The sequence below is a fragment of the Plectropomus leopardus genome, chromosome 7, assembly GCF_026936395.1.
Source record: "Plectropomus leopardus strain MGB_pleo_1.0 chromosome 7, ASM2693639v1, whole genome shotgun sequence".
NCBI lineage: Eukaryota > Metazoa > Chordata > Actinopteri > Perciformes > Serranidae > Plectropomus > Plectropomus leopardus.
Window position 1 is genome coordinate 14,585,068 of NC_142182.1, and position 24,419 is coordinate 14,609,486.

At 40.8% G+C, this 24,419-nt stretch overlaps 1 protein-coding gene across 1 annotated transcript in view; it reads right to left on the bottom strand.

The window, feature by feature from the left end:
* Positions 1-24,419, bottom strand: part of b4galnt4a (beta-1,4-N-acetyl-galactosaminyltransferase 4a) — a 165,271-nt gene that overhangs the window by 24,164 nt on the left and 116,688 nt on the right. Inside the window, exons 7-8 of the mRNA XM_042495373.2 lie at positions 21,792-21,859; positions 6,080-6,158 (exon numbers count right to left, since the gene is read on the bottom strand). Coding sequence (XP_042351307.2) covers positions 6,080-6,158; positions 21,792-21,859 — 147 coding nt within the window. The remainder of the gene's footprint in view (positions 1-6,079; positions 6,159-21,791; positions 21,860-24,419) is intronic.

Sequence of the window (24,419 nt, forward strand, 5' to 3'; positions counted from 1 at the left end):
AATCTAAAGCCCTCTTTGCACACGACTAGTATTATCTGGGGACAAATTCTGTTTCATTCGACACATTTGACTACACAGCACCACTTGTGGTGATGCAGCGTGTTAAGATGCTTTTTTTTCTTTAAATGTGAGTTAAACAAACAGAACAAAATTCTGCCACACATTGTCACATGCAATCTATCTCATCTTTTGAGACTGCGCTTCTCTGATAGATTTGAGCACGCTTTTTCTTGGAACGGGTCTCCATGCTGTGACGCGAGATAAGCCTCGTGCACCCAAAATGCCAAACTTTTATAATTTCCAATGCAGCCTCTGTAATTCTCGAGAATTAAAGAGGCAGAAAAGAGGTGTGGTGTATTATGCTCAGTTTCTTAAAGTTCCTAATTTGGTCAGGCAAGGAGGCCTCGAAGTTAGTGGTCTAGGGATGTTTAGGCCTGGAAGACAAGTGTGTAGAATACTGGCGCCAGGCTAGAAGTAACATGGAATAAGGCTCCTTCCAAATAAGGAGATAATTGTGGGGTTTTGTGATTGATCACAGCAGATGAAGAGTTGCTTTACGGACAAATGTATTGATGCCTGTACGTATATAAGAGACTTGCATGAGCTGAAAGGGAGAGATTCGCATTGGTCCTGAATCCTCTCCCAGGCAGACCATGGGGCCTGGTGGATGCTGAACTTTGCTGCAATAAATTGATTATTATGCAACCGAGTCGGTGTCCGCGGAGGTTTCTTCATCTTCCACACATCATTGCTACTTAGAGAGAAACAACTACAGAGGCACAGAGAAAGCAAATAACATAAATACAACCCCAAATCACAGAAGTTGATTCATAAGAGACTGATATTATTACACAACTTCTGTCTTTGGCGACATGTGGTAGGTAATTTGCTTGACAACACACAGACACAGCAGATTTGAACGGGATTAAAGGTCACAAACGACGTCTGTAAATACTACAAATCACATGAGGTAATAGTATTGATAAAGAGCAAATCAAATGAAATAAAAATGACCAAAAGATAAAGCTAAAAGTGGGGAAAAACATGAGAAGAGTTGAAGAGGAAAGCAGTGAAAAAAAACCAAAACAAAGTGAACTGAGGCAAAAAGTTCAACTCCATATGTCTGAGAACTAGTGAACTACAGTGGACACCAAAAGGTGTTGAAGTGGTAAAGAAAGTGAGAGAAAGCAGAATTATTTGGGGGGTAAAACGACACACAGAATATACTTTAGCATCTGGCTCCAGGTCGCATGGGCCACAGCTGATTTATACAGGGGAGGGAAAGCATGAGGCAGATGTTGTGTGTGAGGCCTGTGTGTGCATGTGTGTATGGTTGAGTGAATACACCCATGAGTCTGTGGGGGTGGGGGTTGGGGTAGATGTGTGTGTGTGTGTGTGAGAGGCCGGGTGTACACATACATGAGTGTGTGTTTTAATTGGTCGGCAGTTTGAGACTTGGTCTGGCAGGAGTGATAAAACGGGGCCATTAAAATCCTGCATTTAAATCCAACACCCATGCCTCTCCATAAAGTTGCCATTACTAATTAAGGCGTGACTTTCTTCTCTTCTCCCTCCTCCCCTCAATCACACCGTTTAATGGCCTACACTTTCCTTCATTCTGTCACATGGCTAAGCAAGTTTTCCATTAGGCCAGTGGAAAGGTCCCGTGTGTCACTGACAGAGATCCAGATGACATTTAAGAAACTCACTTAGGCTTCTTTCGTCTCATGTAATCCATTTAAAATAACAGTCATCACTCTAAAGAGAGTTTATATGAAGTTAATTGAAGAGAAACTGAGGTAAAGCGAACTGTAGTAGTGGAAAGGTTCACCCAGAGTACAGGTTTAGCAGTTTGCCTACTCACCCTAACAACTCAACAACCCCCTCCTTCACCGTTCTGCTGTTCATACGTACAAATTCAGTTGTTTCCATCCCCTTTGGAAAGGCGCAGTGTATCCCTAACCTGTCTCTTCCTGTCTCTAATGCTGTTTCTGTTCCGCCTACCTGCAGCCATTCTCCCTAATTCCTTCACACGACAGGAAAGAAAGGGGCCAACACAGAGAACAAGGCTTCTTTTTCTTATTTTCTCGCCAAAAGGTAACTCTCAGACCGCGCTTGTGTACTATCTGATATTTACACCCTCTTGTTTCTTTATAACAAGCGCTGCTAAACAAATACTCTCCCAGAGGAGCAGCCCACCTTTGACCATGCAATCACAGCTTGGCACAGAACACAGAAGAAAGAGCTACGAATCCACGCTATCTGCTCTTTAACAAATGAGTGCCTGGGCTTGTGCAGATTTATGTGAGCCCTGGGCTTATGCTGTTGTGGGCCGGTCACGGTAAATCTGCTATTTTTGTCAAGGTGTGAAATGTATTCTGCTTTTAAATCACACACAGGGGCCTTACAAAGACAGCGCAGCATACACAAGTGCGCACATTCCCGCTCGCTATCTTGATTTGCTGCATGACTTTTATACGCTTCATTAAATTGTTTTTACTAGTGCAAACCCACTTTGATGGCCTCATGAGTAGTTGGCTGAGGGGGAGAGGCAGAGAAACAGAGAGAGATGGATTTCCACACGACCTTGATTCACCAGTAGACATAATCACATGAACACTTTCCTGGATGATTTGAATGAGAAATATCACAAGGTAGAGGAAACAAAGTACATCATATAAAGGCCTCCAGTGTAAACCCCTCCCCACACTCTTGCCCCATTTCTTTCCTCCGCCTTATTCCAGCTCCTCTCTCTTTTTGACATCTGTGTCCATTATGTCTTTTTCTGTAAAACAAGCCAATGAGCTCTGATTAAGAGACCAAAAAATTTAGTGTGCGAGTGCAAAAGACTATCTGCATAAAGTAGAGCTTTTATAAATTTTTCTCCATTTTTAAATGGACAATTTCCCATGTGAACACTTCCACTGTCCACCTGGTCAGGTTGTGGACAGCTTTACAAGGGTCTGTATTTTTGTGGGTATGCTGCTACAGGCACCAACGAGAGGATTAAACATGATCCAGGAAGTCAGGTTTAAATGTTGCATCCAATTTCTTTTAATCCATTTTAAAGTCGCTCTAATCATCATTTTCCTATTGACAGTGTAAAAAAAGACAACATGCAATGTGATAGGGGTCACTTGTAGTGACAAACGCACAGAGAATAGAGCGCTCCAGGGATGACGTTGTTATGTAGGCTGACGCGAACGTTAGCATCGCTAAAGGTCCCTCGTAGTTTACGAACTACATGTTTTGTTCAGCAAACTAATCTTCACAAATTAACATCATGTTTTTTTGAAGCCTAAATGCACCTGCCAGTGGTAAAAAGTTAACGTAGGCTATAAACAAACTATACCACAGTCACATGACTTAACCTCATCACCATACCGGGGCTGAAAAGCCGTGTTCGGTGTGATGATGTTCTGTAGTTCATTTAGCCGCTTGTTAGCAATCGCCTTTTTAAGACACATAAAAGCTTCAGAGTTCAAGAACAGGTTGTTTACTGACATATTTTATATTGTAGGGCAAAACATGAAAGTCTCTTAAGCTTGTCTTAACCGCAGACCTCATTTCAAGCAAAAAATCCTGTAAAAACAAAAAAACAGCAGTCAATTTTGAACCTGGAAAGCTGCTAAGGACTCAGCCTATATGGGACGTAAGCTCCACTGAGTTCTCCTTGGCTCTATGGAGCGCATTATCATCTGTCAGATCATTGTTTTGGTTTGATGGCCTGCTACTTGAACGTTTAGGCTCGCTTTCCCCACTGTTATCAAGCCTAATGTGCCTTATAGAAAGAAGCCATTTTAGGGGGGAAAAACTCTGATGAGCCCACTGTATGTTACCTGGCCACCAAACAATGGGCAGAAAAAGTTAGTGACCATCTGGTGAAATATTTTTTCAGGAATCGATGGAAACTAAATCAGAGCGAAAAAAAAGAGTGGATATTGAGCTTGAATCCATCAGCCGGTCATAAACATGACTCTAAATGAATGCTTATGTTGCTCCCTCTCTGCTCATAGTGTATATAGGTTGTTAGCTAACACATTTGCCCAACAACAGTCATTTTATCCTTTGTCTCTTTGAGAATGAGAAAAAACATACGAATTGCACTGTGCACATTAGAGCGACTAGTGTAATAGTACAAGGGACATGTTTGCTTGCATTTGCAAGATGATGTTACATTACGATGTGGCAGAAGTTGAACCAGGTTCAACTATTCATCTCACTAAAATGACCGACAAGCGTGCATATTTGGTCTGAATATGGCCTTCTACCTGGTTCATACCAACTAGCCCCAGGAGCCCAGTCCACACAATGACACCACGTTAGTCAGCAAGACTCAACAGTCCAAAAACAAGGACATAATAACAGTTTATCTCTCTGCTTTTATTGAATCGTATCTCAACAAGTCTGTTTGTCCTATCCACAGGCACTCCAATGGAAGTTTAATTTGTTTGCCATTGGGATGTGGCCGTCATGGACTGTAATTTATTAGTCACACTTGCACATCATCAGCAGAATGTTCATAATACGCCCACATCAACATCCCACAACGTCCCACAGCAACAGTATAGTACTTGGGAGACCTGCCACTAACGTGACATTTCACACAGCCTGTGTGAAAATACTGCCATAGGTTGTTCCAGCTGAATGTGCCAATTCACCATTATCAAATAAGAGTGGAGGCCCAAGTGTCAACATGGCATGGTTTTAAAGTAGATACATGCCTCTTCCTCTCTCTCTCTCTCTCTCTCTCACTCACACACACACACACACACACACACACACACACACACACACACACACACACACACACACATTCACTCACTCACACACAGTCCTCCGCCTACATCTCTCGGGTTCACATGTGATCCTCTTGGCACCACAGAGCTATCAGTTCAGCATGGATCTCTGCACATCACCCTGTCAACTCCTCTCTTAAAACTGGCACCCAGAAGCAGCCACTCCGAGCAGAATAACACTGAACAGACTGAATGTTTGAGACACATGAGAAACCGAGAAAAGAGTACAGCAGGGCTGGAAAATGTAGCCAAGGTTAGGGAGTGGTGAAGTGATGAATGGCTAGTGGAGACATGGTGGAGAACAAAAAAAAAAAAGAGAGAAAAAAATATGACAGGACAGTTAAGCATAAAAAAGCCCCAAAAGAAACTAACACAAACTAATAGGAAGACAGAAATATAGGTGGAAGAAAGTAGCCAGGGGCACTAAGACGGAGTTTGCCAGGGATAAACCTTCGGGGTGCAAAAATGACACTGAAGTTTTGTAAAAGAAGACAGCAACTCCAGCGGTACCGCTGCTGCTCTGCTGATGATGATGGTCACCATGATGACGATAACCCAGGGCTTGTTAGAGATTAATTCCACACACACACACACACACACACACACACACACACACACACACACACACCAGTTATCTCTCTTTTTTTTTCATCTGCCCTCCCACTCAAAGCGCAGGCTCACACAAGGCGTGTGGGTTCTCGTTTGAAACTTCATCTTGAAATTAAGCCCCACTCATCTCTGAGCTTTGCCTGAGGTGCAGAACAGCACTACTGAGAGAGAAATGGTGCAGAAGAGAGTCGAAGCGAACTGGGAGGGAAAGTTAGAGAAGTACAGAACAAAGATACAGAAAGAGGAAAAACCAACGAGAGAGCGCAGTGGGAGAGTAGGATGGAGAAGGAGAGTGGTGACAGATGGAGGAATAGAAACAAGATAGAGGAAAAAGTAGTTGCTCTAAACCCTTTTGTGGGAAAAGCCAGCGTTACAACAAGGAGGGCGTTCATTGCATGCAATTTTGATGAGTTTTATACATTAAAGGGGGGAAAAGGAGATCTTTCCACTTCACATGCTTCCTCTTACTTCTCACTCTCTGACAGTGTTAAACACAGGCTGCAAGTGAAAACTAAATGCAAATTCTCCTGCCAAAGGTGAAAGCTTTCTCAAGACAGGCGGAAGCATTTTGGTGTACTAGGAGTCAGCTGGGATGAAATGACTGGGAGGGAAAAGAGATGTAGGCACAGAGGAAGAGTTGAGGAAGTGAGCGATTAAATGGGTCCACTTACCCCAACCTCCACGTGATCCGAGCCCTTGTCATCCTGCTTGTGGAGGATCTCAAAGTAGTATCGTCTGGATGAGATAAGGCTGAGGGAGGAAAGAGCTATTGTTAGATATTTGAAGCTGATGAAAAATAATGTATATCTATAATAAGCCACTTCAGCTTCTTTCACTTTGGGATCTTTCTCAGCAGGTTACTGTGTAGGGATACAACTGTTAGCAACTTTGGGTCACCAATTTATAAGAGTTTAATGAGACTGCAGTGAAGCAATGTTAACTGTTTAACTTTGAAAGTGTAGTCATAAAAACATATGTCAACTGGACCTGAGAATAGACAGGTTAATCAGCCTGGAATATAAATCCACGCCACAGGCAAGATGGCAAAAGAGACGGCAGTGAGCCAGGATATTATCAGCCTCGGGTCCTGAATAAAACACTCCTTCTGCGACAGTGGGGAAAAAAAATCGATGCTCCACATAAATCAACATTTTACTCTTACACAGGCTCCAGTATTTCTCTGGATCTCCTGGTTAGACTGAGTAAAGATCTGATTTCGAAGTTTTATTGCACATGTTATTCCCCTACACTGATGAAACACACACCAAGCGACAATGCTCTATTCTTATCAAAAACACATCTCGGCTAATAGGCCAGCATCTGCTGCTGAATGAGAGACACCGGAGCACTGCTCCACACATCATTAGCTCTCAAAACACACACATGCAGTTGAACACACACACAAACACACCGCTGGGCAGTGCATAAAATCATGTTACTGCTTGTTTACATGAACAGTGCGCTTCTACGTGTGTAAATGCATTATTTGTTGATATGTGTGCTTTAAATGCATTTAAAAGCTGTTATTATGAGAAAAAAAATGGCACTGACTTGGAAAATCTAATTCCCACCAACAAGATGATGTTGATTCAGTTTTCCGTAGCCTGTTAATTTGTGAAACATTTGCTACTCTGAACTTTTGAGTCATTTGTCTCCTCCATATTCATGTGCTCTCATTCAATAAGGTATGTGATGGCATGCTCTGTTTTTACTCCTCATTTTCTGTCTTTGTTTCTGTGTCCTTTTCTCTGTCTGTGATGGTCCCCTCTCTCTCCTGTCTCCTGTTTGTCTCCTGACACAAACACAAGCTCCTTCTCTTTGATGAAGTGTGTTTTGACTTGAAAATAGCCCCACCGAAAACGGGAGGTAACATGAAACAAAGACAAGCCGAGCAAGCAGAGAAACTTTTGTTGTGCATATGTTCACGAGTTTCAAATCATTTCGTCTTTAAGATTTTCTGATGAAAAAACTGACATATGCCTATTAACCAAGTTCCCAGAGGCTAAAGTCACATTTTAAAGCAGCTTGTTTTGTTCGATCAACAGAGTAAAACCCAGAGCTTAAGTCAGCGAAGGTTTTCAGCATTTCAGCTTGATAAATGACAGAGTAATTGTTTCAGCAGTACCAGACATAAATGCCTGGTCTTTGACGATAAAGACTTCCAAATTACAGATATAGAATAGACTTATTTGGCAGTGTATGTGCATTTCTGTTCCTGATCTGGTTGACTGCGTTGAAGGGCAGGACAAAGGCTGAAGGGGGGTGGAGGTCACGTGTTGCTTCGCGCACAAACGCCGCCGCATCATCCGGCTGCCCAGCGTTCTGTAACCAATAAATCATTGCAGGTGCAGGAGAGCAGTGACAGTGTGCTAAGGTCACTCTCTCATGAATAGGGAACATCTCTGTGTGCAGCTGCTGAAACGGCACTCAGCAAACTTAAGTGCCACTTTCAGCTCCTGGCACCCTGCATGCCCTTTCCCATATGATTCAAACAGAACGCCATCTCACTGTTTGAGCTGAGCCATACTTAAAAAAATAGAAAAGAAAATGTCATTTTGCATTCACCTCAGACAAAACACAGTCAAAAGACTCATTAGATTAGATGAGATCAGATGAAACTTTAATGAATATAATGAATATGTGGGAAAATTGAGTAATCAGAATCATCTCAATTGCAGAACTGAGGGCAAGATTTCGTCTGTGCTGGAATAGATAGTAATGTATCCCATTAAATTATAACTGTCGGATAAAACATAACTGGCTTGCAAAAAGAGGATATTAGGGTTCACACAGACAATCCAAAATAACATTCTTATTATAAAATAAAGAAATTGAGGTACTTTCTCAAGCACTGTTTTTTTTTTTTTCATTTTTCAAGGACTTTACTCAGAGCAAATATTTCACTTCAAATATAACTTTTTATTAAACAAATAAATGATGTGATCAATGACTCTTTTCAGTGAAAAAAAAGTGTACGAATGGCAAGAAAACATCAGCCGGAACTTAAATTTCACTTTTAGTTTAAGGCGGAGCTATTAAAACAGGGCACCACTGAAGTGAGAGGAAACAGTGGATGTATTAACAGACCTGCATACAGCATTAGAGGTGGGGCTTCCTTCATTCCTATGCAAGTTCTGAGTGGTGCACAACGCCAAGAAAGCTTTATTTCCGTGATATGACGTTACACATATTCTGTGCAATTTGTTCATATTGACTTCGTGAACAAAACATTGGTCAAAATAAAAGATATTATGTGGTTCATCTGAATTTCAATGACTTTTTAAGCACTTTGTTGAAAAAAGGGGCTATTTTCAAGGTAGTCCAGTACTTGATTTTTCCCCCCTCAAAATTCAAGCACTTCAAGGACCTTGGACCCATCGTTTTTTGGAGAATTGAATCTCAAAGTTCCTAATTAAATTTTATGTTGATATGCCTTCAAACATCCTGAACACAAAACATTTTTTTTCTGGTGATCTTAGTTTATCGAGTTCCTGTCACTGTGCAGACGACTGTAGATGGGTTTTAGGGATATTAGTGCATTTCCTGACTGTTCATTAGATTGTCTATTTCAGCCCATAATCTGACTCCATCTGGGGGATAATCTAATGTCAGAGTTGAGAGGATGCAGTCTGCCGCCACAGTGTTTTAGAGTCAGCCGGATACACCACAGCACACATGGCGGACTTACACATTTAGAATGAATAATTATACAGAAATACACAAAAATGCACCCTCATCATAATATCCTCTGTCAACATTTGAGGATCTCTTTCTTCTAGCCCCTTCGCTGCTCTCAGAAATTCAAAAATACACACAAACACACTCAAAGAGCCCCATCTTCAGCAGTGACAGATTGGCAGCTCAGCCAATACAAACCTGTTTACCTGTTATAAGATGCCAGATAAGACAAGCTCACAAACACACACACACACACACACACACACACACACACACACACACACACACACAGACACAAAAGCACACGCCGCAGATAGCAGGCCTATAAACAGAAGCGTAGCAAGACAGAGACAAACAAAAGGATCATATCACACTGAGAAACAGAGATGGATAAACAGATGAAGACAGCAGAACATCAAGTCCTATTCACACACAAATCTATCTTTTGTTTATCTACTTCCTTTATTTTTTCTCTTTGTTATTTCAAGTCATTTTGTATGCCAATTCTGTTGCAATTTCAATTTTGGTTTGTGTAATTTACTTCCTCTGGGGAGGTGAGACATTTGTTGATTCATTGTCTGCAGACTGCTGTTGTCCCCTGATAGTAGTTTTCTTCATTTATGCATTGAATGATTTCTGAGTGCTAGTTTTAAATTTGGTGTGAAGGAGACATATATTCTTTGGGAAAATAAGACAGAAATGAGTCATGAGCATCCAAATAAAGATATGGTCAGGAAAAAAAAGGAGAAAGATGTGACGGAAATGCTGTTATTACAAAATTAGACAAAGCAAAACTAAAAAACTGAAATACTTTTTCAGGATCTCTCCTGTGTCTAGTTTTACATTACACTGAAAGACTGGAGATAAAGGTGTTGTGTGAGTCTGTGTGTGTGCGCACTGGTCACACCAGTCTTCCTGTGATGGATGATGAGGCGCACTCTGGTTGAAAGAGATGAAGAGACAGAGAGACAGGCGGAAAGAAAGATGAAGGAGGAGCGATAAATAGCAAATGAACAGCAGAAACAGAGAGGGAATTATAAATGCTTTCTGTATCTTAAAAGGAGAAAAAAATACATTACAATGACTATCACTGAGAAGTGATTTCATACAGAACTCCATGCCAGAAGAAGAAGAAAAAACATAAAAGAGCAAATGAAGGGCAAATGAGAGATGGAAGAGGAAAGAATAGCTATTAGCGTGTGACTCAGAGGATGAGTAGAGGACACAAAACAAGAGTCTAATTGCCTGACTAATTGTAGTCTTTGTTTCCAGCTTCCCTTCTGAACGGGCTGAACGGATAGAGACAGACAAAGGAGCTCGACTGGGCTGGATAACACAAGACGGGACAATATCCAGAGAGTATCACTGCTGCTCAAAGTCTGCTGGATTTTAGGTATGAAATATTTATTTGACATTAATGTAAAGACAGGGTTGGAATTTTTGGTCCTGCTGTGAGACGAACTCCTTTCAGAAACATCTAAAAGAAATGTATCCTTCTGTGTGTTGTCTATAGATATATACAAAAGCCCGTAAAAACAAAAACCTGCAGACCAACAGACAGATTGACACACATTCACACCCACTCACACACCCTCAGCATTACTAACCTGGTTTGCAGTGAGCAAAAGGAGACAGTATACTTCCTGCCTTTGGTTAATACCAGTCCTCTTTCTCTTCTCCTTCATCTCACCTATCTGTCCGCCAGCCACAGCAAATTCTTGATTCTACTTTTCCAGCATCTCCTTTATTTTTCCAAGACAATTTCTCATTAATGCTATCACCCTTTCTCTCTCTTGGCAAATTTCTCCCTCTCTAATACCCACAGGTGTCCTTTAAATAAAAGACTCAGCGAGCGCTCTCCCCTCCACTACATTAATGATACCACTGTTTAGAGCTGCCCCAAGGAGACGCACAAACTTCACTTTTCTCCCCTCGCGCTCTCTCCTCTCTTCACTCCATTTCTCATGCATTCCTCTAATCCATCAGAGAGCTATCACGCTGCTCTTCCCTGCAGCCTCAATAAATCCTCTTTCTTCCATCCCCTCCCTTCACTTCGTCCCCCTCTGCTCTCCTTCATCCCCATCTCTTCCCCCCCTTCTCTTCTCCTGTATCTTGTGTCCGTTGCTTCTCTCCCAACACTTCTCTTCTCCCCCATCTCCCGCGTCCAATTCCCAATATGTAATTATCTAATATAGCGTTACAGCATTACTATCTTCAATGCTTTTTCTTCTCTATGCCTCCACTTCACCCCTTTCTCACTTTGATTTTGTATTAATACTCCTTCTCTTCTGCTACTGGCCCAAATGCGTGGATATGTGGAGAGAGAAAAAGAATTCAGTATCTTGCAATGCCTTCCTCTCCTGGGGTTTGTGTATTTGTGCCACACTGAGAAGCATATGCTCTTTTCATCCCTGCGAAGTGCAACTACAATTATTACATTACATCAAGGTCAAACAATACTACATGTGCGAGCTGCTGGGGATTTATCTACAGGAGGAATGTAAGAGGTGCACAGTTATATATTAGGAAGTAGGGAGGATTATGGGACAAAACTAACAACATTTTTCTTATTGTCGACAAATCCCATTAAAAGGCCAAAACCAACAATGAATTGATCCAACTAACAAGTATTGTCTGTGTATCCAAAGCCTGATAAAGCCTATTCTTTTCTGCCATGGAGCTCCAATGTTGTCCAAAACACACATCAATAAGCCCCATTGTTGCACTGGCTGCAATGTTCCTTCATTACGATAAACATGGGAACTGGATTTTATTTTTCAGCCAATCCATCATACACTACACAATGGCGCCTCAGGAGTGTAAACACACAATTAAGTCCTAAATTAGAATTACCACCTAGTGGTTGTATGCCTCTGCAAACTTGTCAAGTTGCAAAGTTTACATCAATGTCTGTCCAGAGTCGTATGTTACCATAACAGCTGAAATTGCTTCAAATATGGATGGTGCTGTAAAGAAGCTACAGATTCTGAAATACAGTTTCAAGGTGGGCATCCAAAATTAGTGTCACCAATTCAGTATCTGACCAAATATCTCCCTTCTGTCCCTGAGTTATGACACTGAATAATGGCCAGACAGTATTTTTTGTGATGTCACAGTGAAAGTGACCTTTGACCTTTTGGATATAAAATGTCATCACTTTATTATTTCATTCTGTTAGAAATTTGTGGTAAATTTTCTCATAAAAAGTGTGAGTTCTTGGCTTATGGCCAAAAAACATATTTTGTGAGGTCACAGTGACCTTTGATCACCAAAAACAAATCAGTTCAACATTAGTACAAGTGGACATTTTGTGCCAAATTTGAAGAAATTCCCTCAGGGCATTCTTAGGATATCCTGTTTGCAAGAATGGGGAAGACCGATGACTGATGCTGCGCCCTTTTGTAAACTGTAGCATAACAAAAATGTCATGAAAATTATGACGCAAGTGCATTGGGTATGAAACATTAGTAATGTGAAAGCTGAGAGCTGGGGGTGGTGGGGTTCGTACTAACGCATAGTACAAAGGAATGGTACTTATTCTAAGTATTATTAATATGTTTTTTTGCAGGGCAATGGTTATATGTAGACAGGTTGTGTTGAATAATGTTTGCATATGCAAGAATCCTTGTCTATGGTACATTGTGTACAATTTTCATGTGAAAAGAACTCAGTAAATAGTTGATCAATAAACAATGAAACAGTGGTGTGACAATGTTGGCGTGAAATGTTCAAACCCTACTAACTGACTAACTTTTTTACCAATGCACACCTGGCCAATCATAAAGTGGGTATAAATGTTGGATTTTTGTTTTTTTAAGAATACAGAAATAGTCAGATGCAGACCCCAACTCTGAAGCTAGAAAGGTGTGGGGGCTCAGACCCTGTTAAAGCAATCAAGGAGCACGTGGAGTGGAGCATATTGACACCTTTAAGCATGAATAGTTGAGAGTGTACGTCTGTAAACATGTGGACATGTTTGTGTCGATTTCATGTCCGCTAACTTTTAATCTCTTCTAACAACATTTCAATACATTCTTGACATTCACTAAGTCACTTTCCAACAGCTTACATATCTGCTCCCCAGCTGCTCTGAATCTAATTTCTGCGTTTCCTCAGTGTGAGCTGACCCTCCGTCATCATTAGTGTCTCTAATCACGTTTGGCCAGGAGCGGCCCTGTGTTACCGTTTGGTGGTACTCATGCATTACTGCCAATCAGATGTCTGCTACCGCAGTCTTTCACAGCTCAAGAGATGTGCATCAACACCCCAAAGACATTCTGATTAAACATAAGCCACTACACACATGGACACACACACACACTCAAACATAGATTTGTGTCTCGGCAGGCTCCCATCACTCATAGAAACAGATGGCGGAGTGAAGGCCTGGGGGAAGAAAGTGGGACAGAGAAGTCATTGCTGGCTTGCTGGCAAACAGCTTCATTCTAATTCGACTGCTACACTGTAACAACCAATTACTTTGAGCAGAGAGTTGTTGGCATTAAGGTTGGTATTCAAACTCAAACACAAGTGAGGATATGAGTGCACACAAAGACAGAAACATACAATCACTCACATGTAATTGATTCTATCCATATATATGAGCAGGTGCTTGCTGCAGAGCAGGTGCAACATTCAGCTCGTCTCAACGCTCAATCAGTATTCCTATGATGCCATGAGCACAAGTGCTATACTTTCCTCTTTCTAAATGCTTGAGTCTCCACGCCAGCTAATAGCCCGCAGTGCTTAAATGATTCAATTATAGATACTGAGAGATCCCATACTGAAATAACTGGTCATTCTCTGCTAGGTTTCCCTCATTGTTGCAGGGAAAGGCTCAGTTAACTCTCTCCTTCCAACTATAATCGGCCTTTGGAGGTTTTCTGTGAAGTCATGTGTATAGAAAACAAATGGGAGCATTTGCAGAGTGCTATAACCACAGGAACTGAAGAGAGAGAGAGAGATGAGACAAGGGAAAGGGGAGAAAGTCAAAGAAGAAAGGAAGGCCTAAAAATGTTCGAAGGCGCACACAAACACTCACAGGGAAAAGCAAGAACACACATCAACGCCCACGTGTCTGTGGAGGATTGGGGCAGCGTAAATGTCATTTCCAGCAGTTTGTGAACTGAAAGCAGCTCCTTCAAAATGCCAGCTGTGGTGTCTGAGATAACCTTGGAAACCTCTTCTGCCTTCCATCCTCACCACGCCACTGTCAACGGTCAGCACCAGCCATTTTTAATTTTTATCATTACACCTGAAGGTGAGAATCTTGACAAACAAAGCTGTCATGTTTGGAGAGTTATCTGCAGAATTACATGCAGGAGGGTACAAACATACAGAGACTGTCAAACTGACTTCTTTTTTTTTTTTTTGCTTATGGCCTTTTTATGAACCCTTGACCTTATTCTGATAAGATTCAGCCAGTGTTTCAGCCAGCGCTCATTAGTCTCCAATACCTTTCCAACAATATTCCCTCTAATCTTCAACTACTGTCAATCACATCTCAGTCTGAGCGGCTCTAAAGGTTTGAAACACTTGTCGTTAGACGTCACACTAGCTCAGTATGCAACTCAGCATAGTTCAGTTTATAGAATTTTAGCAAATGTCAATCTCCCCGGTGTTGTCTATACAGCCCGAGGCTCTAGTAGCAGTGTCAGAGAGTGGAGGTACTGTTGACAGGGTTATCTGGGTTCCCTATCTGACTACTTCACTGTCACTCATCAAGCTGTTGTGACACCACCTGGCAGGCGCTGCCAAACTATCACTTCACAGGTTTGAGCGGAGGTGGAGACAAAGAGTTACGCAGACAAAAAGGGACACTTTTAACTTGACACAGGTATTATTTTAAAAGCCAGGTTGTAGGTGCCATCAAACAGAAGCAGCTTTTGGATACCTCTTATTTTGATTCAGGCTAGTTTAAGTGTCTTATGGCTTGATTTTGAATTTGCAGAATGTCGTTCAACTAGTTTGTGTTTTTCATAATCAATTCACTAATGATATATGTCCATTTTTGCGCTTCAGTACTGTCAAAAGCTGTGAAAATAGCCCATCACAATATCTCGGAGACCAAAGTATTTCCTTTAAAGTGCATTTTTTCTGTCTGACCCACAAAAAGATATTTAATTTATTTCTATTTAAAACAAGAAATAGCAACAATCCTCACATTTAAGGAGTCGGAGCAGGCAAACGTTTTGCACTGGTGCCTTTAATAATGTAGATTATCAAAATTATTTATTTTCAACCAACTAATCATCTTACACTAATCCCAAATAAGCAAGTAACAATGTGCTTATATAAATCAATACATTGATCAATTTCAGTGACATGGAGCCAGAAAGGATTGGAGGACACCTTTTGCAAGAGCAGAAAGACAGACGCTGATAGAGACGGAGGGACATGCATGAGGGACAAATGCTTTTAGTAAAGTTTTATTCAACAAACTTCAGAATTGAAACGCAGGCACAACTTCCTTACCCACACGCACACTCATTAAATAGTGTGACTCATTACCTCCAGGTGGTCATGGCCAGGTGGTGTGGATGACTACCAGATCTCCCAAACAGGTGTACTGATCCTACATTCCTGTCCATGCCATCTATTTAAATTGCCACCCAGGATGGACTTTCACACATCACGGCAACAGGAAGGCCACACCCCACTGGCGGAGAATCATTTCTGTCAGTTTTCAAACAGCATGCGTCTCTGCTGCGTGCTGTTCGCACTACAGCTCAGGCACACTGCTGAAAGCCCTAACCCTCTCCCACTTCTCTCCCTTTTACAGCCTCAAATTCTCTCCTCAAAAGTAAATGCCATTATGGCAATAGAGGGAGAAGGCCATAAAAAAGTGAGTGAGAGACAGAGAGAAAGAGAATTAAGGGCTGATGGAGAAAATATAGCAGTAGTTTAGATGAGAGTAGCGTAACCTGAAAGCTGTAGCTGCAGTCATCCACGACGCAAAGTAAACACAGAGGGAATGCCAATGGAAGGGTGAGTTTATATACACTATATGAGGTGTGTGTGTGTGTGTGTGTGTGTGTGTGTGTGTGTGTGTGTGTGTGTGTGTGTGCACGTATGTTTGCTGGATTCAGTAGCCTTTGACTGCATTGTGCCGAGACCTCTAACAGCCGAGTAAAGTGTTTCAAGTGAACCCCTCAACAACAATATGTTTCATTCCCTGACAATATGATTCAACCTTGCAGCAGCCATTAGTCACTGTTCACTCAGCTCCACTACAGCCGGCTGTACAGCTCCAATGAACCGAGACGTATAAATAACCACAGTCCAAAGCGGCAAAAAAAAAAAAAAAGCTAATAAAAAACAACCTTGCTAAAGTGGGAGTGTCTGTTGTGTTTCATTCTTCTCTCTCTCTGTTCAATTACATTTCTGAAGACGGCTCTCTGTTTGGTTGTGTTCCACTCTGCACCATTCAACTCCATTGTTTCATGCTCCTCTTTTACTTTAACTCTGTCCCATTTCATCCTGTTCTGGGCCTGATATGATAACTAGAAACAGCAGCACATAAACTGTGAAAGCTGTTTTAAATTGCAGCTTTGTGGTAAAATGGAGTCCATAAATAGGCTCAAATGCTTCTGAACTTATTCTATGATAACAAATTGCACAAGAGGATCACGCTGCCAAGGGCTAGCTGAACCTTGTGTGTAGTGACTAATAATTTTCACAGTGGCTTTCTATCTACAAAATTAAATGAAATATTCTAGAAACACGAAATTCATTTTGGTTCATAATTTCCTGTTTTCATCAGGTTTACAAATGCTTCAAATTGCCAAGTGTTACAACCTGTTTAATGACTGATTATTATCACTGTACACATATTACACTTTTCTTTTTTATAGTATCTTTTTCTGTTCTGCACTACTAATTTGCTCATTTCAATTCGATTCCATCTAATTTGAAGAATACCTTTTTATGAATGCACGGCTTTTAATCCCGCAGTGCACACAATTTGCTACGCTCAGGAGCGTAACAGCTTTGCTATAAACAGGTCAAGTGTAATGTTGTGTGAGGGATGGATGTCGTGCGGTGCTGCAGAGGGAGCATGTGGATGATGACAAATAAACTGCAGGATGTTTCAATAAAGTCATCAGATGCAGAGAACAATTTAAAATGCAATGGTAATCAACAAGTGCATGCACACTAATGCACAGTGGCATGTATTTGCTTGTATGCAAAAAATTAACATGTTCTCTGACGCACGCCCACACAGAAACATCAAACTAGATTTTGCCTAATTATCTTAAGCTAGACTTTCATGCTGTCTTTGACACACTTCCCCTTCAGCATGTGATAGCTATGACATAAAACAGATTTGACTTTAGACATTAGATCCTTCAACCTGTAAAATCCCACAATCTTTGCAACCATTTCATCTCTGGTACACAATATTTCAATCCCTTTTCACATCAATATAGAAATTTATTAAAACAGTTTTTGAGAGAAGGTAGCAAGCAACAATTGGTGTTTGCGTATTTGTGTGTGTGTGTGTGTGTGTGTGTGTGTGTGTGTGTGTGTGTGTGTGTGTGTGTGAGAGTGAGGTGATGAATATTATGGTTGTATCAGATCTCAGTGGGGTGGAGAGCAAACAGCAGAGGCGTGTTCTCTGCAACAGCTCTCCTTGAGAGCACAATTTTATTACTGACAGCATGCCCAAACTGTAGAAAACTATCCTGTTGTTTTTTTTTATATAGAAGCAAAACACACATGAAATAAATTAAACACACACACACACACACACACACACACACACACACACACACACACACACACACACAAAAAAAAAAGTCACAGTAACAGCTCACAAATCAAACAATGTCCCTTTAAAATTTCCAGTGGTGCAAGTACTCTTTTTTCTTTTTCTTAAATAGCCTACAAGTAGCAATACCTCAGTATAAAAATATGTTTGAAGCACCAAAAGTAAGTACTCATTATGCAGAATGGTCCATTTCAAAATTACGTGTACCTGCACAACGCATTTATGTGTACATCACTTTAAAGGAGCTGTGCGACATTTAGAGTGCTTTAATAATTTTAGAGTGCACGCTTAGGTCGTCTGCACACGGTTCTCAGCATGGAGGTGGTTGAGCCAGCAGCTAGCAGCTAACGCTGCTAACAGCATGAACAATGCTGACAGATCTAACTGTGTTAACTTTAGGGGAACCGGAGAGTGTATGCATGTTGTATGAATGCAGAGCAGCGACAATTAGGTAGTCAGTGGGACACTGTCACAGGGACTCACAGGGACTAACGTGTGTGTGGACTGATCATGTCTTTAAACATACAGCAGATAAGCCTGCATTATAACACGCACAGAGAAAGCATGACTTCATTCTCTGCTCAGGACGCCATTACTCTGCCATATCTTTACATCGTAAATAGTTGTTTGCAGGTTTTTTAAGGCTCTGAATGTTTTCTACAGAGCCTCTTACATCATACTTTGCACAATTAATCAAAATCTGCAAAATAATAAGTAACTGATCAAATAAATGTAGTGGTAGAAAAACTACAATATGCTTCTAAAGTGTAGTGGAGTAGAGGTATATAGGGGCATCAAATGGAAATACTCAAGAACAAGTAGCTTAAAATTGTTCCTAAGTGCATACTTGAATAAAGGTACTTAGTTATTTTCGACCACAAATTTCTCAGGTGAACAACCTTTTTAATGTTCCTGCCATGTTCTGTCTCCACACTAGGTTACTCTGTTGTTGCCTTGTTATTGTCAGAGAATGCCAGACGCTTGTCAGACGGGAGGAGAAAATAGAAAAACTTTCAGCTGCCTTCTCCTCCTCCTTCTCTCTCTTCTTCTTCCCCTTAATCTTTTGTCATCTCTCTGTGCTCCCTTGTAGTCTGGTGTGCCTTCTGTGCTAACCAGGCCCAGTTAATCCCACGCACAGACAAACACAAATACTCGCCAACAGGTCCTGGCCTGCGTTCAGCCCCTTATGGCATTAATGGATTTTCATTCATTATAATAAGTGATGTTTGTGTATGTGTGTGTGTGCGTGCCAATTTGCACATTTAAAAGAGAGGCAGAATGTTCAGTAAATGCATGGAGTTAAAAGAGCATAGAATTCCTTCTTGTGGTTTTATGCCTCTTAATTATCCCTCTCAGAATGATACATAAACTGTTATGACGAGACCTTGACAAATGATGAGACATCGAAGCGATGCAGTGAGTCAGGCTGCATTAAGAGCAATGTCAAATTAATACGGTCATCAAAACAAAGAATATACTGTATATAGCATGGCATGAGACACATTCACTGAATGTCTTTCATCTCATTTGTTTGTTATAGTTTGGGCTGGCTGTCTTTTTTGCCTGATGTTGGGAACACCATATAGACATATCGTGACTACATACATGATTGTCTTGCATATGACTTGACTGTATCAATACCATTTTCATTTTAAATGATAGCAGTGAAAAAAACTCCCTAAGAAGCATGTTCTGATATTTAGATTTTATGAATATCGAGTTATCTAAGTTTCTTTTTAGTTTAAAGGCAAAGCTTCCGTAAAAAAAAAAACAGCAGCCAACATCAGACAAATGGTCTGTAGGATGCGAAGGATCAGGGTCTTTGATTTGATATTTCAGTGAGAATCACAACGTCACTGTAGCGTCACTCAGATCATCAGCCGATTATCCAAACTGCACAGCTGCACAAGAGGTCCATTTACATGCTTGCTCCACACATCCATTAATACTGCTGTTATCTGCTACTGCTTCTGTCACTGTTGCACTACAACCTGAGTTAACAAGCAATTACACTAGTAAACCTTATTACTATTTCATGTTACATTGGGCATTTTAAAGTATATTGCATCTAGTATGCAGAGTTCCTACTACTAAGACTATTTAGATTCAAGTTTCAATGTTACTCAAAATTTAATTCTGAAGAAAAAAAACATTAACCAAAATCAGTTATGTAGGGTTATGGAAATTTTTGTCTGAATGTTAATTGTAAGATAAAACATGACTCTTTATCTTGTGTTGGAGACAAGGGTACAACTTGGAAAGCTGTGGCATTTGTTTGCAAGTTTTCTTAATGATTTTGTGTTTCTCACTCTGCATTCCACTGCCCTGATTCTCCTCATGCAGAGTTTGAAAAACTGGTGCATAAAATACACCAAGCATTGTATGCATTGACTTGTACTGCCTTCAGCCATGCCACAAAATCTTGGTTAAACAGCCTATTATTATTGAATTTAGTACTTAAGGATACAGTGACGGCTAGCCAGCTGACAGCGGATAATCTGCATTGAGCATCACGACAAGAAAGAAAATACGAGTATTGTTGATTACACTATTTTGACCTGCATGACGCTAATGCAAGGGTAATTTTGGAAATCATTTAAAAAAAATAGATGTTACCAATTATTTTGAGATTTCACTATGCAACATCAGAAAAAAAGACTCAAAATTCTACTTCCCGTGCTTTAAGACTTTTAAAAGATTGATTTAAGACATTTTAATACCAATTAAGGCGTTTTTTCTTTTTTTTTAAGATAAATGCTTTAATGTGTGCACTCTAGTCCCACTTCGGGGTTTTACTTTTGCCCTGTCAATATAAGATGGCTTTCTGGCTGTGTTGCGCTTAATAGTGTCATTTATCAAGTTTAAGCAGAATTGTATGATCACATTTTGTAATCATCCTCCAAAAGACTGATCCTGAAAAAGTTACAATTTCAATTTGTACATATCTTTTCAGTGAATCATGACAAGAATGTTTCAGACACTGACACTGTATCCATCACCCACAGCCTTCAGCTTTTGTAAAAGGCATCAATGTACCCTCATTCAACATTAAGAAAACACACTGTTACTTTTTCTTTACTGTGTGCATTTATCATCCAACTTGTACCGTGTAGATGTGCTAAATATTCTAAACCTTCAACACAAAACACTGTTGGCAGTGTGTGTGTCTGTGTGTGTGTGTGTGTGTGTGTGTGTGTGTGTGTGTGTGTGTTTATGAGTGAATAATTTATGCCCAGCACTCTACAGCTTCATCCAATCAGAAAATGTGGAAACCCAAAGGAATAGGAGCACCATTCTTAGGATCTCCTCACTTGCTGCATAATCATATCAACTTCACAATGACTGCAGGAGCAAACTGACTGCAGATCAGCGCTCGTATTAAAGGGTGCTTTTATGCGAGAAGCTCCCAGCAATTATGGAGAGAGATGTGCTGAATCTGAGAGGAGCTGATGGGGTAATACATTCTCATCTTACATTTAGAGGAAGAGGCCTTTCAACTGTTATGATCCTCCACTCTCTGACACCTGATGAGAGCACTCTAGATATGTAAATTCATACATACGTGGAAGTATGCACATGTGCCCAGAGAAGAGACACACCACTAGTGTCCCGTGAACACTTGAGCCAACAATTTCTTCCTGCATGTGAGCAGTAAAAGCCCTTTGAGGCAATTATGTTATAAAAGAGGCTGTAGACCGACGTGAATTGACTCTACACATAGAGAATGATCGGTACAAACTGCTACTTAACAGTTAGAGAGACACTTTGCCATTAACAGCCACGAGTCCGGTCCTGAAGAAGCTCCACTGGTGGTGTGTATTCATCAAGCTTACTGTAAGATGTTAGCAGGGATTTTTTTTGGGCTCAGTACAGGCTCGAGAGTGAATTAACTGCGCTGTTAAGAAATGTGTGCGCATGTCAGGTCAGGTACTTACTGCACAGACTTGGAGGACTGGGACCTGAACTTGCTGAACTCGCCTGGAGCGGTCCACTCTGTACCCAGCTGCAACACACAAGACAGGAGACACAGATCAGAGCGAGTGAGAGAAAGAGAGCGCACAAGTGTGAGAGCAGGGGATAGGAGCAGCATATGAAATTTTGGAGGTTGTTGGAAGTGCTGGGTCTGGAAAATCCTTCCTAGAAATCAATTTTGTGAGAAAAAAACTTTGACTATTGAAAATGCCTATTTTTTAAGGATCCTGTTCGATAAGACAATTACAAAAAATGGATGTTGTAAACTCATTTTAACTTCAGAACATTTGGTTGTTTGAAAAACACGCTGCAAAATCCTGATCACTTCCCTGCTCACAGCAAATTAAGCGTAATTGGGAAAACGAGATTATATGCCCCGAAGCAACAGGGAGAGTCAATCAGGAGGCTGGTTTTGATTGGCAAAGTGAGCAGATGAGAGCTAATGGCTATAAATAGAAAGGAAATCAGAAAGAGCCCTTCCCTGCCAATACTGAGTCTGAGAAGCCGGCTCATCGGAACTCTTGGGGCTCCGGTTTCAGCCCTGCAGTCGAATCAGTGCCCATTCATTTTCTCAGCAAGCCAAGGCGACTAATTAGGGCCCCTGCTGCTGCTGATCCATAATGAAAGAATAAGGCTAAGATCACAGTGGGCATGCCTTTAATTGTTTGTGCTGGCCACACTTCTGGGTCTGAAACTGGTCAGAAAACTGCGCGCAGTTTTAACACATCACAAGAGCCTTTCAGCTTGTAAATAGCTGCTGATCCTCACCCTGGGCGCCACAATGTTTTCGCAGAGAGCAGCACACACACAGTAACACACACCTACAAGATAATGACACACACGCATACGAAATGGCAATTATACAATGGCACCTCTGAACGTGTTTGCTGGCATGAGAAGAGAGCCACTACGGGAAGAAAAACCTCAAAAAAACAGGCAGTAATGTCTGTCCAAAACCAACTAGGCCCCTGGCAGCGCTGAAGCCTCAGAGAGTCTCTGTGAAGCAGTTGGCTGGAGAGGAGGAGGAGGACACAATGTACGCTACTGTGCCTTCACTCTGAAGCCCACAGCATGCTGCTGCCGTGGTACATTTCCACACCAACAGTTTCCTCACATATTCATCCTCCGGCAAAGGAAGAATGGTAGAAGTCAAATCACGGGAAGAGAATATTTAAATGAAAAAGTGAGTAAGGCGGTATATCAAGCGCACTCAGCTAAACGTCATTTGCTAAGTTTACATTTAGGATGGAAACTTTTCTGTCAAACCAAAGAGAAATTCAAACAATTGCACCTAATTACTTTATGCTGACTTTAATGATAGTAATCTGAAGGTGAGCGCAGAGCTTGTTCACTCATAAATGATGAGATGCTTACATGGTCTAAGGTGGGTTTCGAATTAGCACCGTTGGTTGTTAAATTTCGTAGTAAACGGTTCGTGGATAATGGTGTGCATCAGATAGAGTGTGAACCATCATGGTAAACAAGCGCTCCACAAACCCAACCCCAAAATAGTTTGGACACTTGATAAAATTTAAACAAAAACACATTTTTTCACTAAACATTGTTCTAATGCAGCAATACACATAGAAGTTAGACCAGACATTGCGATTAACAAAAAAAAACAATAAAGAAAAACATTTCAATCCATAAAAACATGTGCAATAAAATGCAATGACACAGGAAAAAAGTATTGCATGCTAACAAAACTTAATTTATCTTTTTTTTGCTCTTTGCTTGTGAATCTTGAGTTTCACTTTCAAAACTTCAACAATTAATGTTCTCATAGCTTAATGTGTTGTTAAAAGTGTTGCAGGCATCAATTCAGAATGTGTTTATATTTGTAAAATATAAGGTTAAGTGATTTAAAAAATAAATATATTGTCTTGTCTGTCTCTAAAAGGACTTGAAAATCAATGCAATCAAGGTTTGTAATGACGTAGATTCGAGCTGCTAGCCTGCAGCTTGGATGAGGTCAGGTCAGGTAAGCTCACTTCTTACTAAACCAAGATTATTTTTTTTCCTTTTTCAGACTTGTATTCTTAAGCCTCAGTTGTAACATCACTTGAGCCAGTTTCTCACAGCTTTGTGCAGCTCTGTCTGGGGACACAAAAAGCTTTATACAGCTTTTTTCACATATGCAGAAGTGGCAGACAGGTGCTCCTCGTCTTTGAGCATTTGTCCATAAAGAGGCCAAAAGGCTCCACTCACTGACTGTCCAGTCAATTTGTGTTCTTTATAGTATGTTTGCTTTTGTGTATTTTCTTGTTTTCATGTTCTTGGTTTTTGTGTTTTTTGCATATATTCTGTTTTTTTTATTTATTCTGACACTTTAAAATCTTCCAAAGAACATAAGTGCAGAGTGTGTTTTAGTACAGCAGCACACAACCTTGTGTTTGTTAGCCTAGCAACCCAATGAATTTGTCAGTCCTTCTCCTAATGTCACGGGAGTTGGCTGGTTTTGTATGTTAATCGAAAACAAACAATGTGGCTCGGTTTTGATGCTTCTATGCTAAAATCTTGTGACAACTGCAACATTAGGCTGTTGGAGAGCAGTCAGCTCAGCTAAACAATTATATCCGAACATTACACCA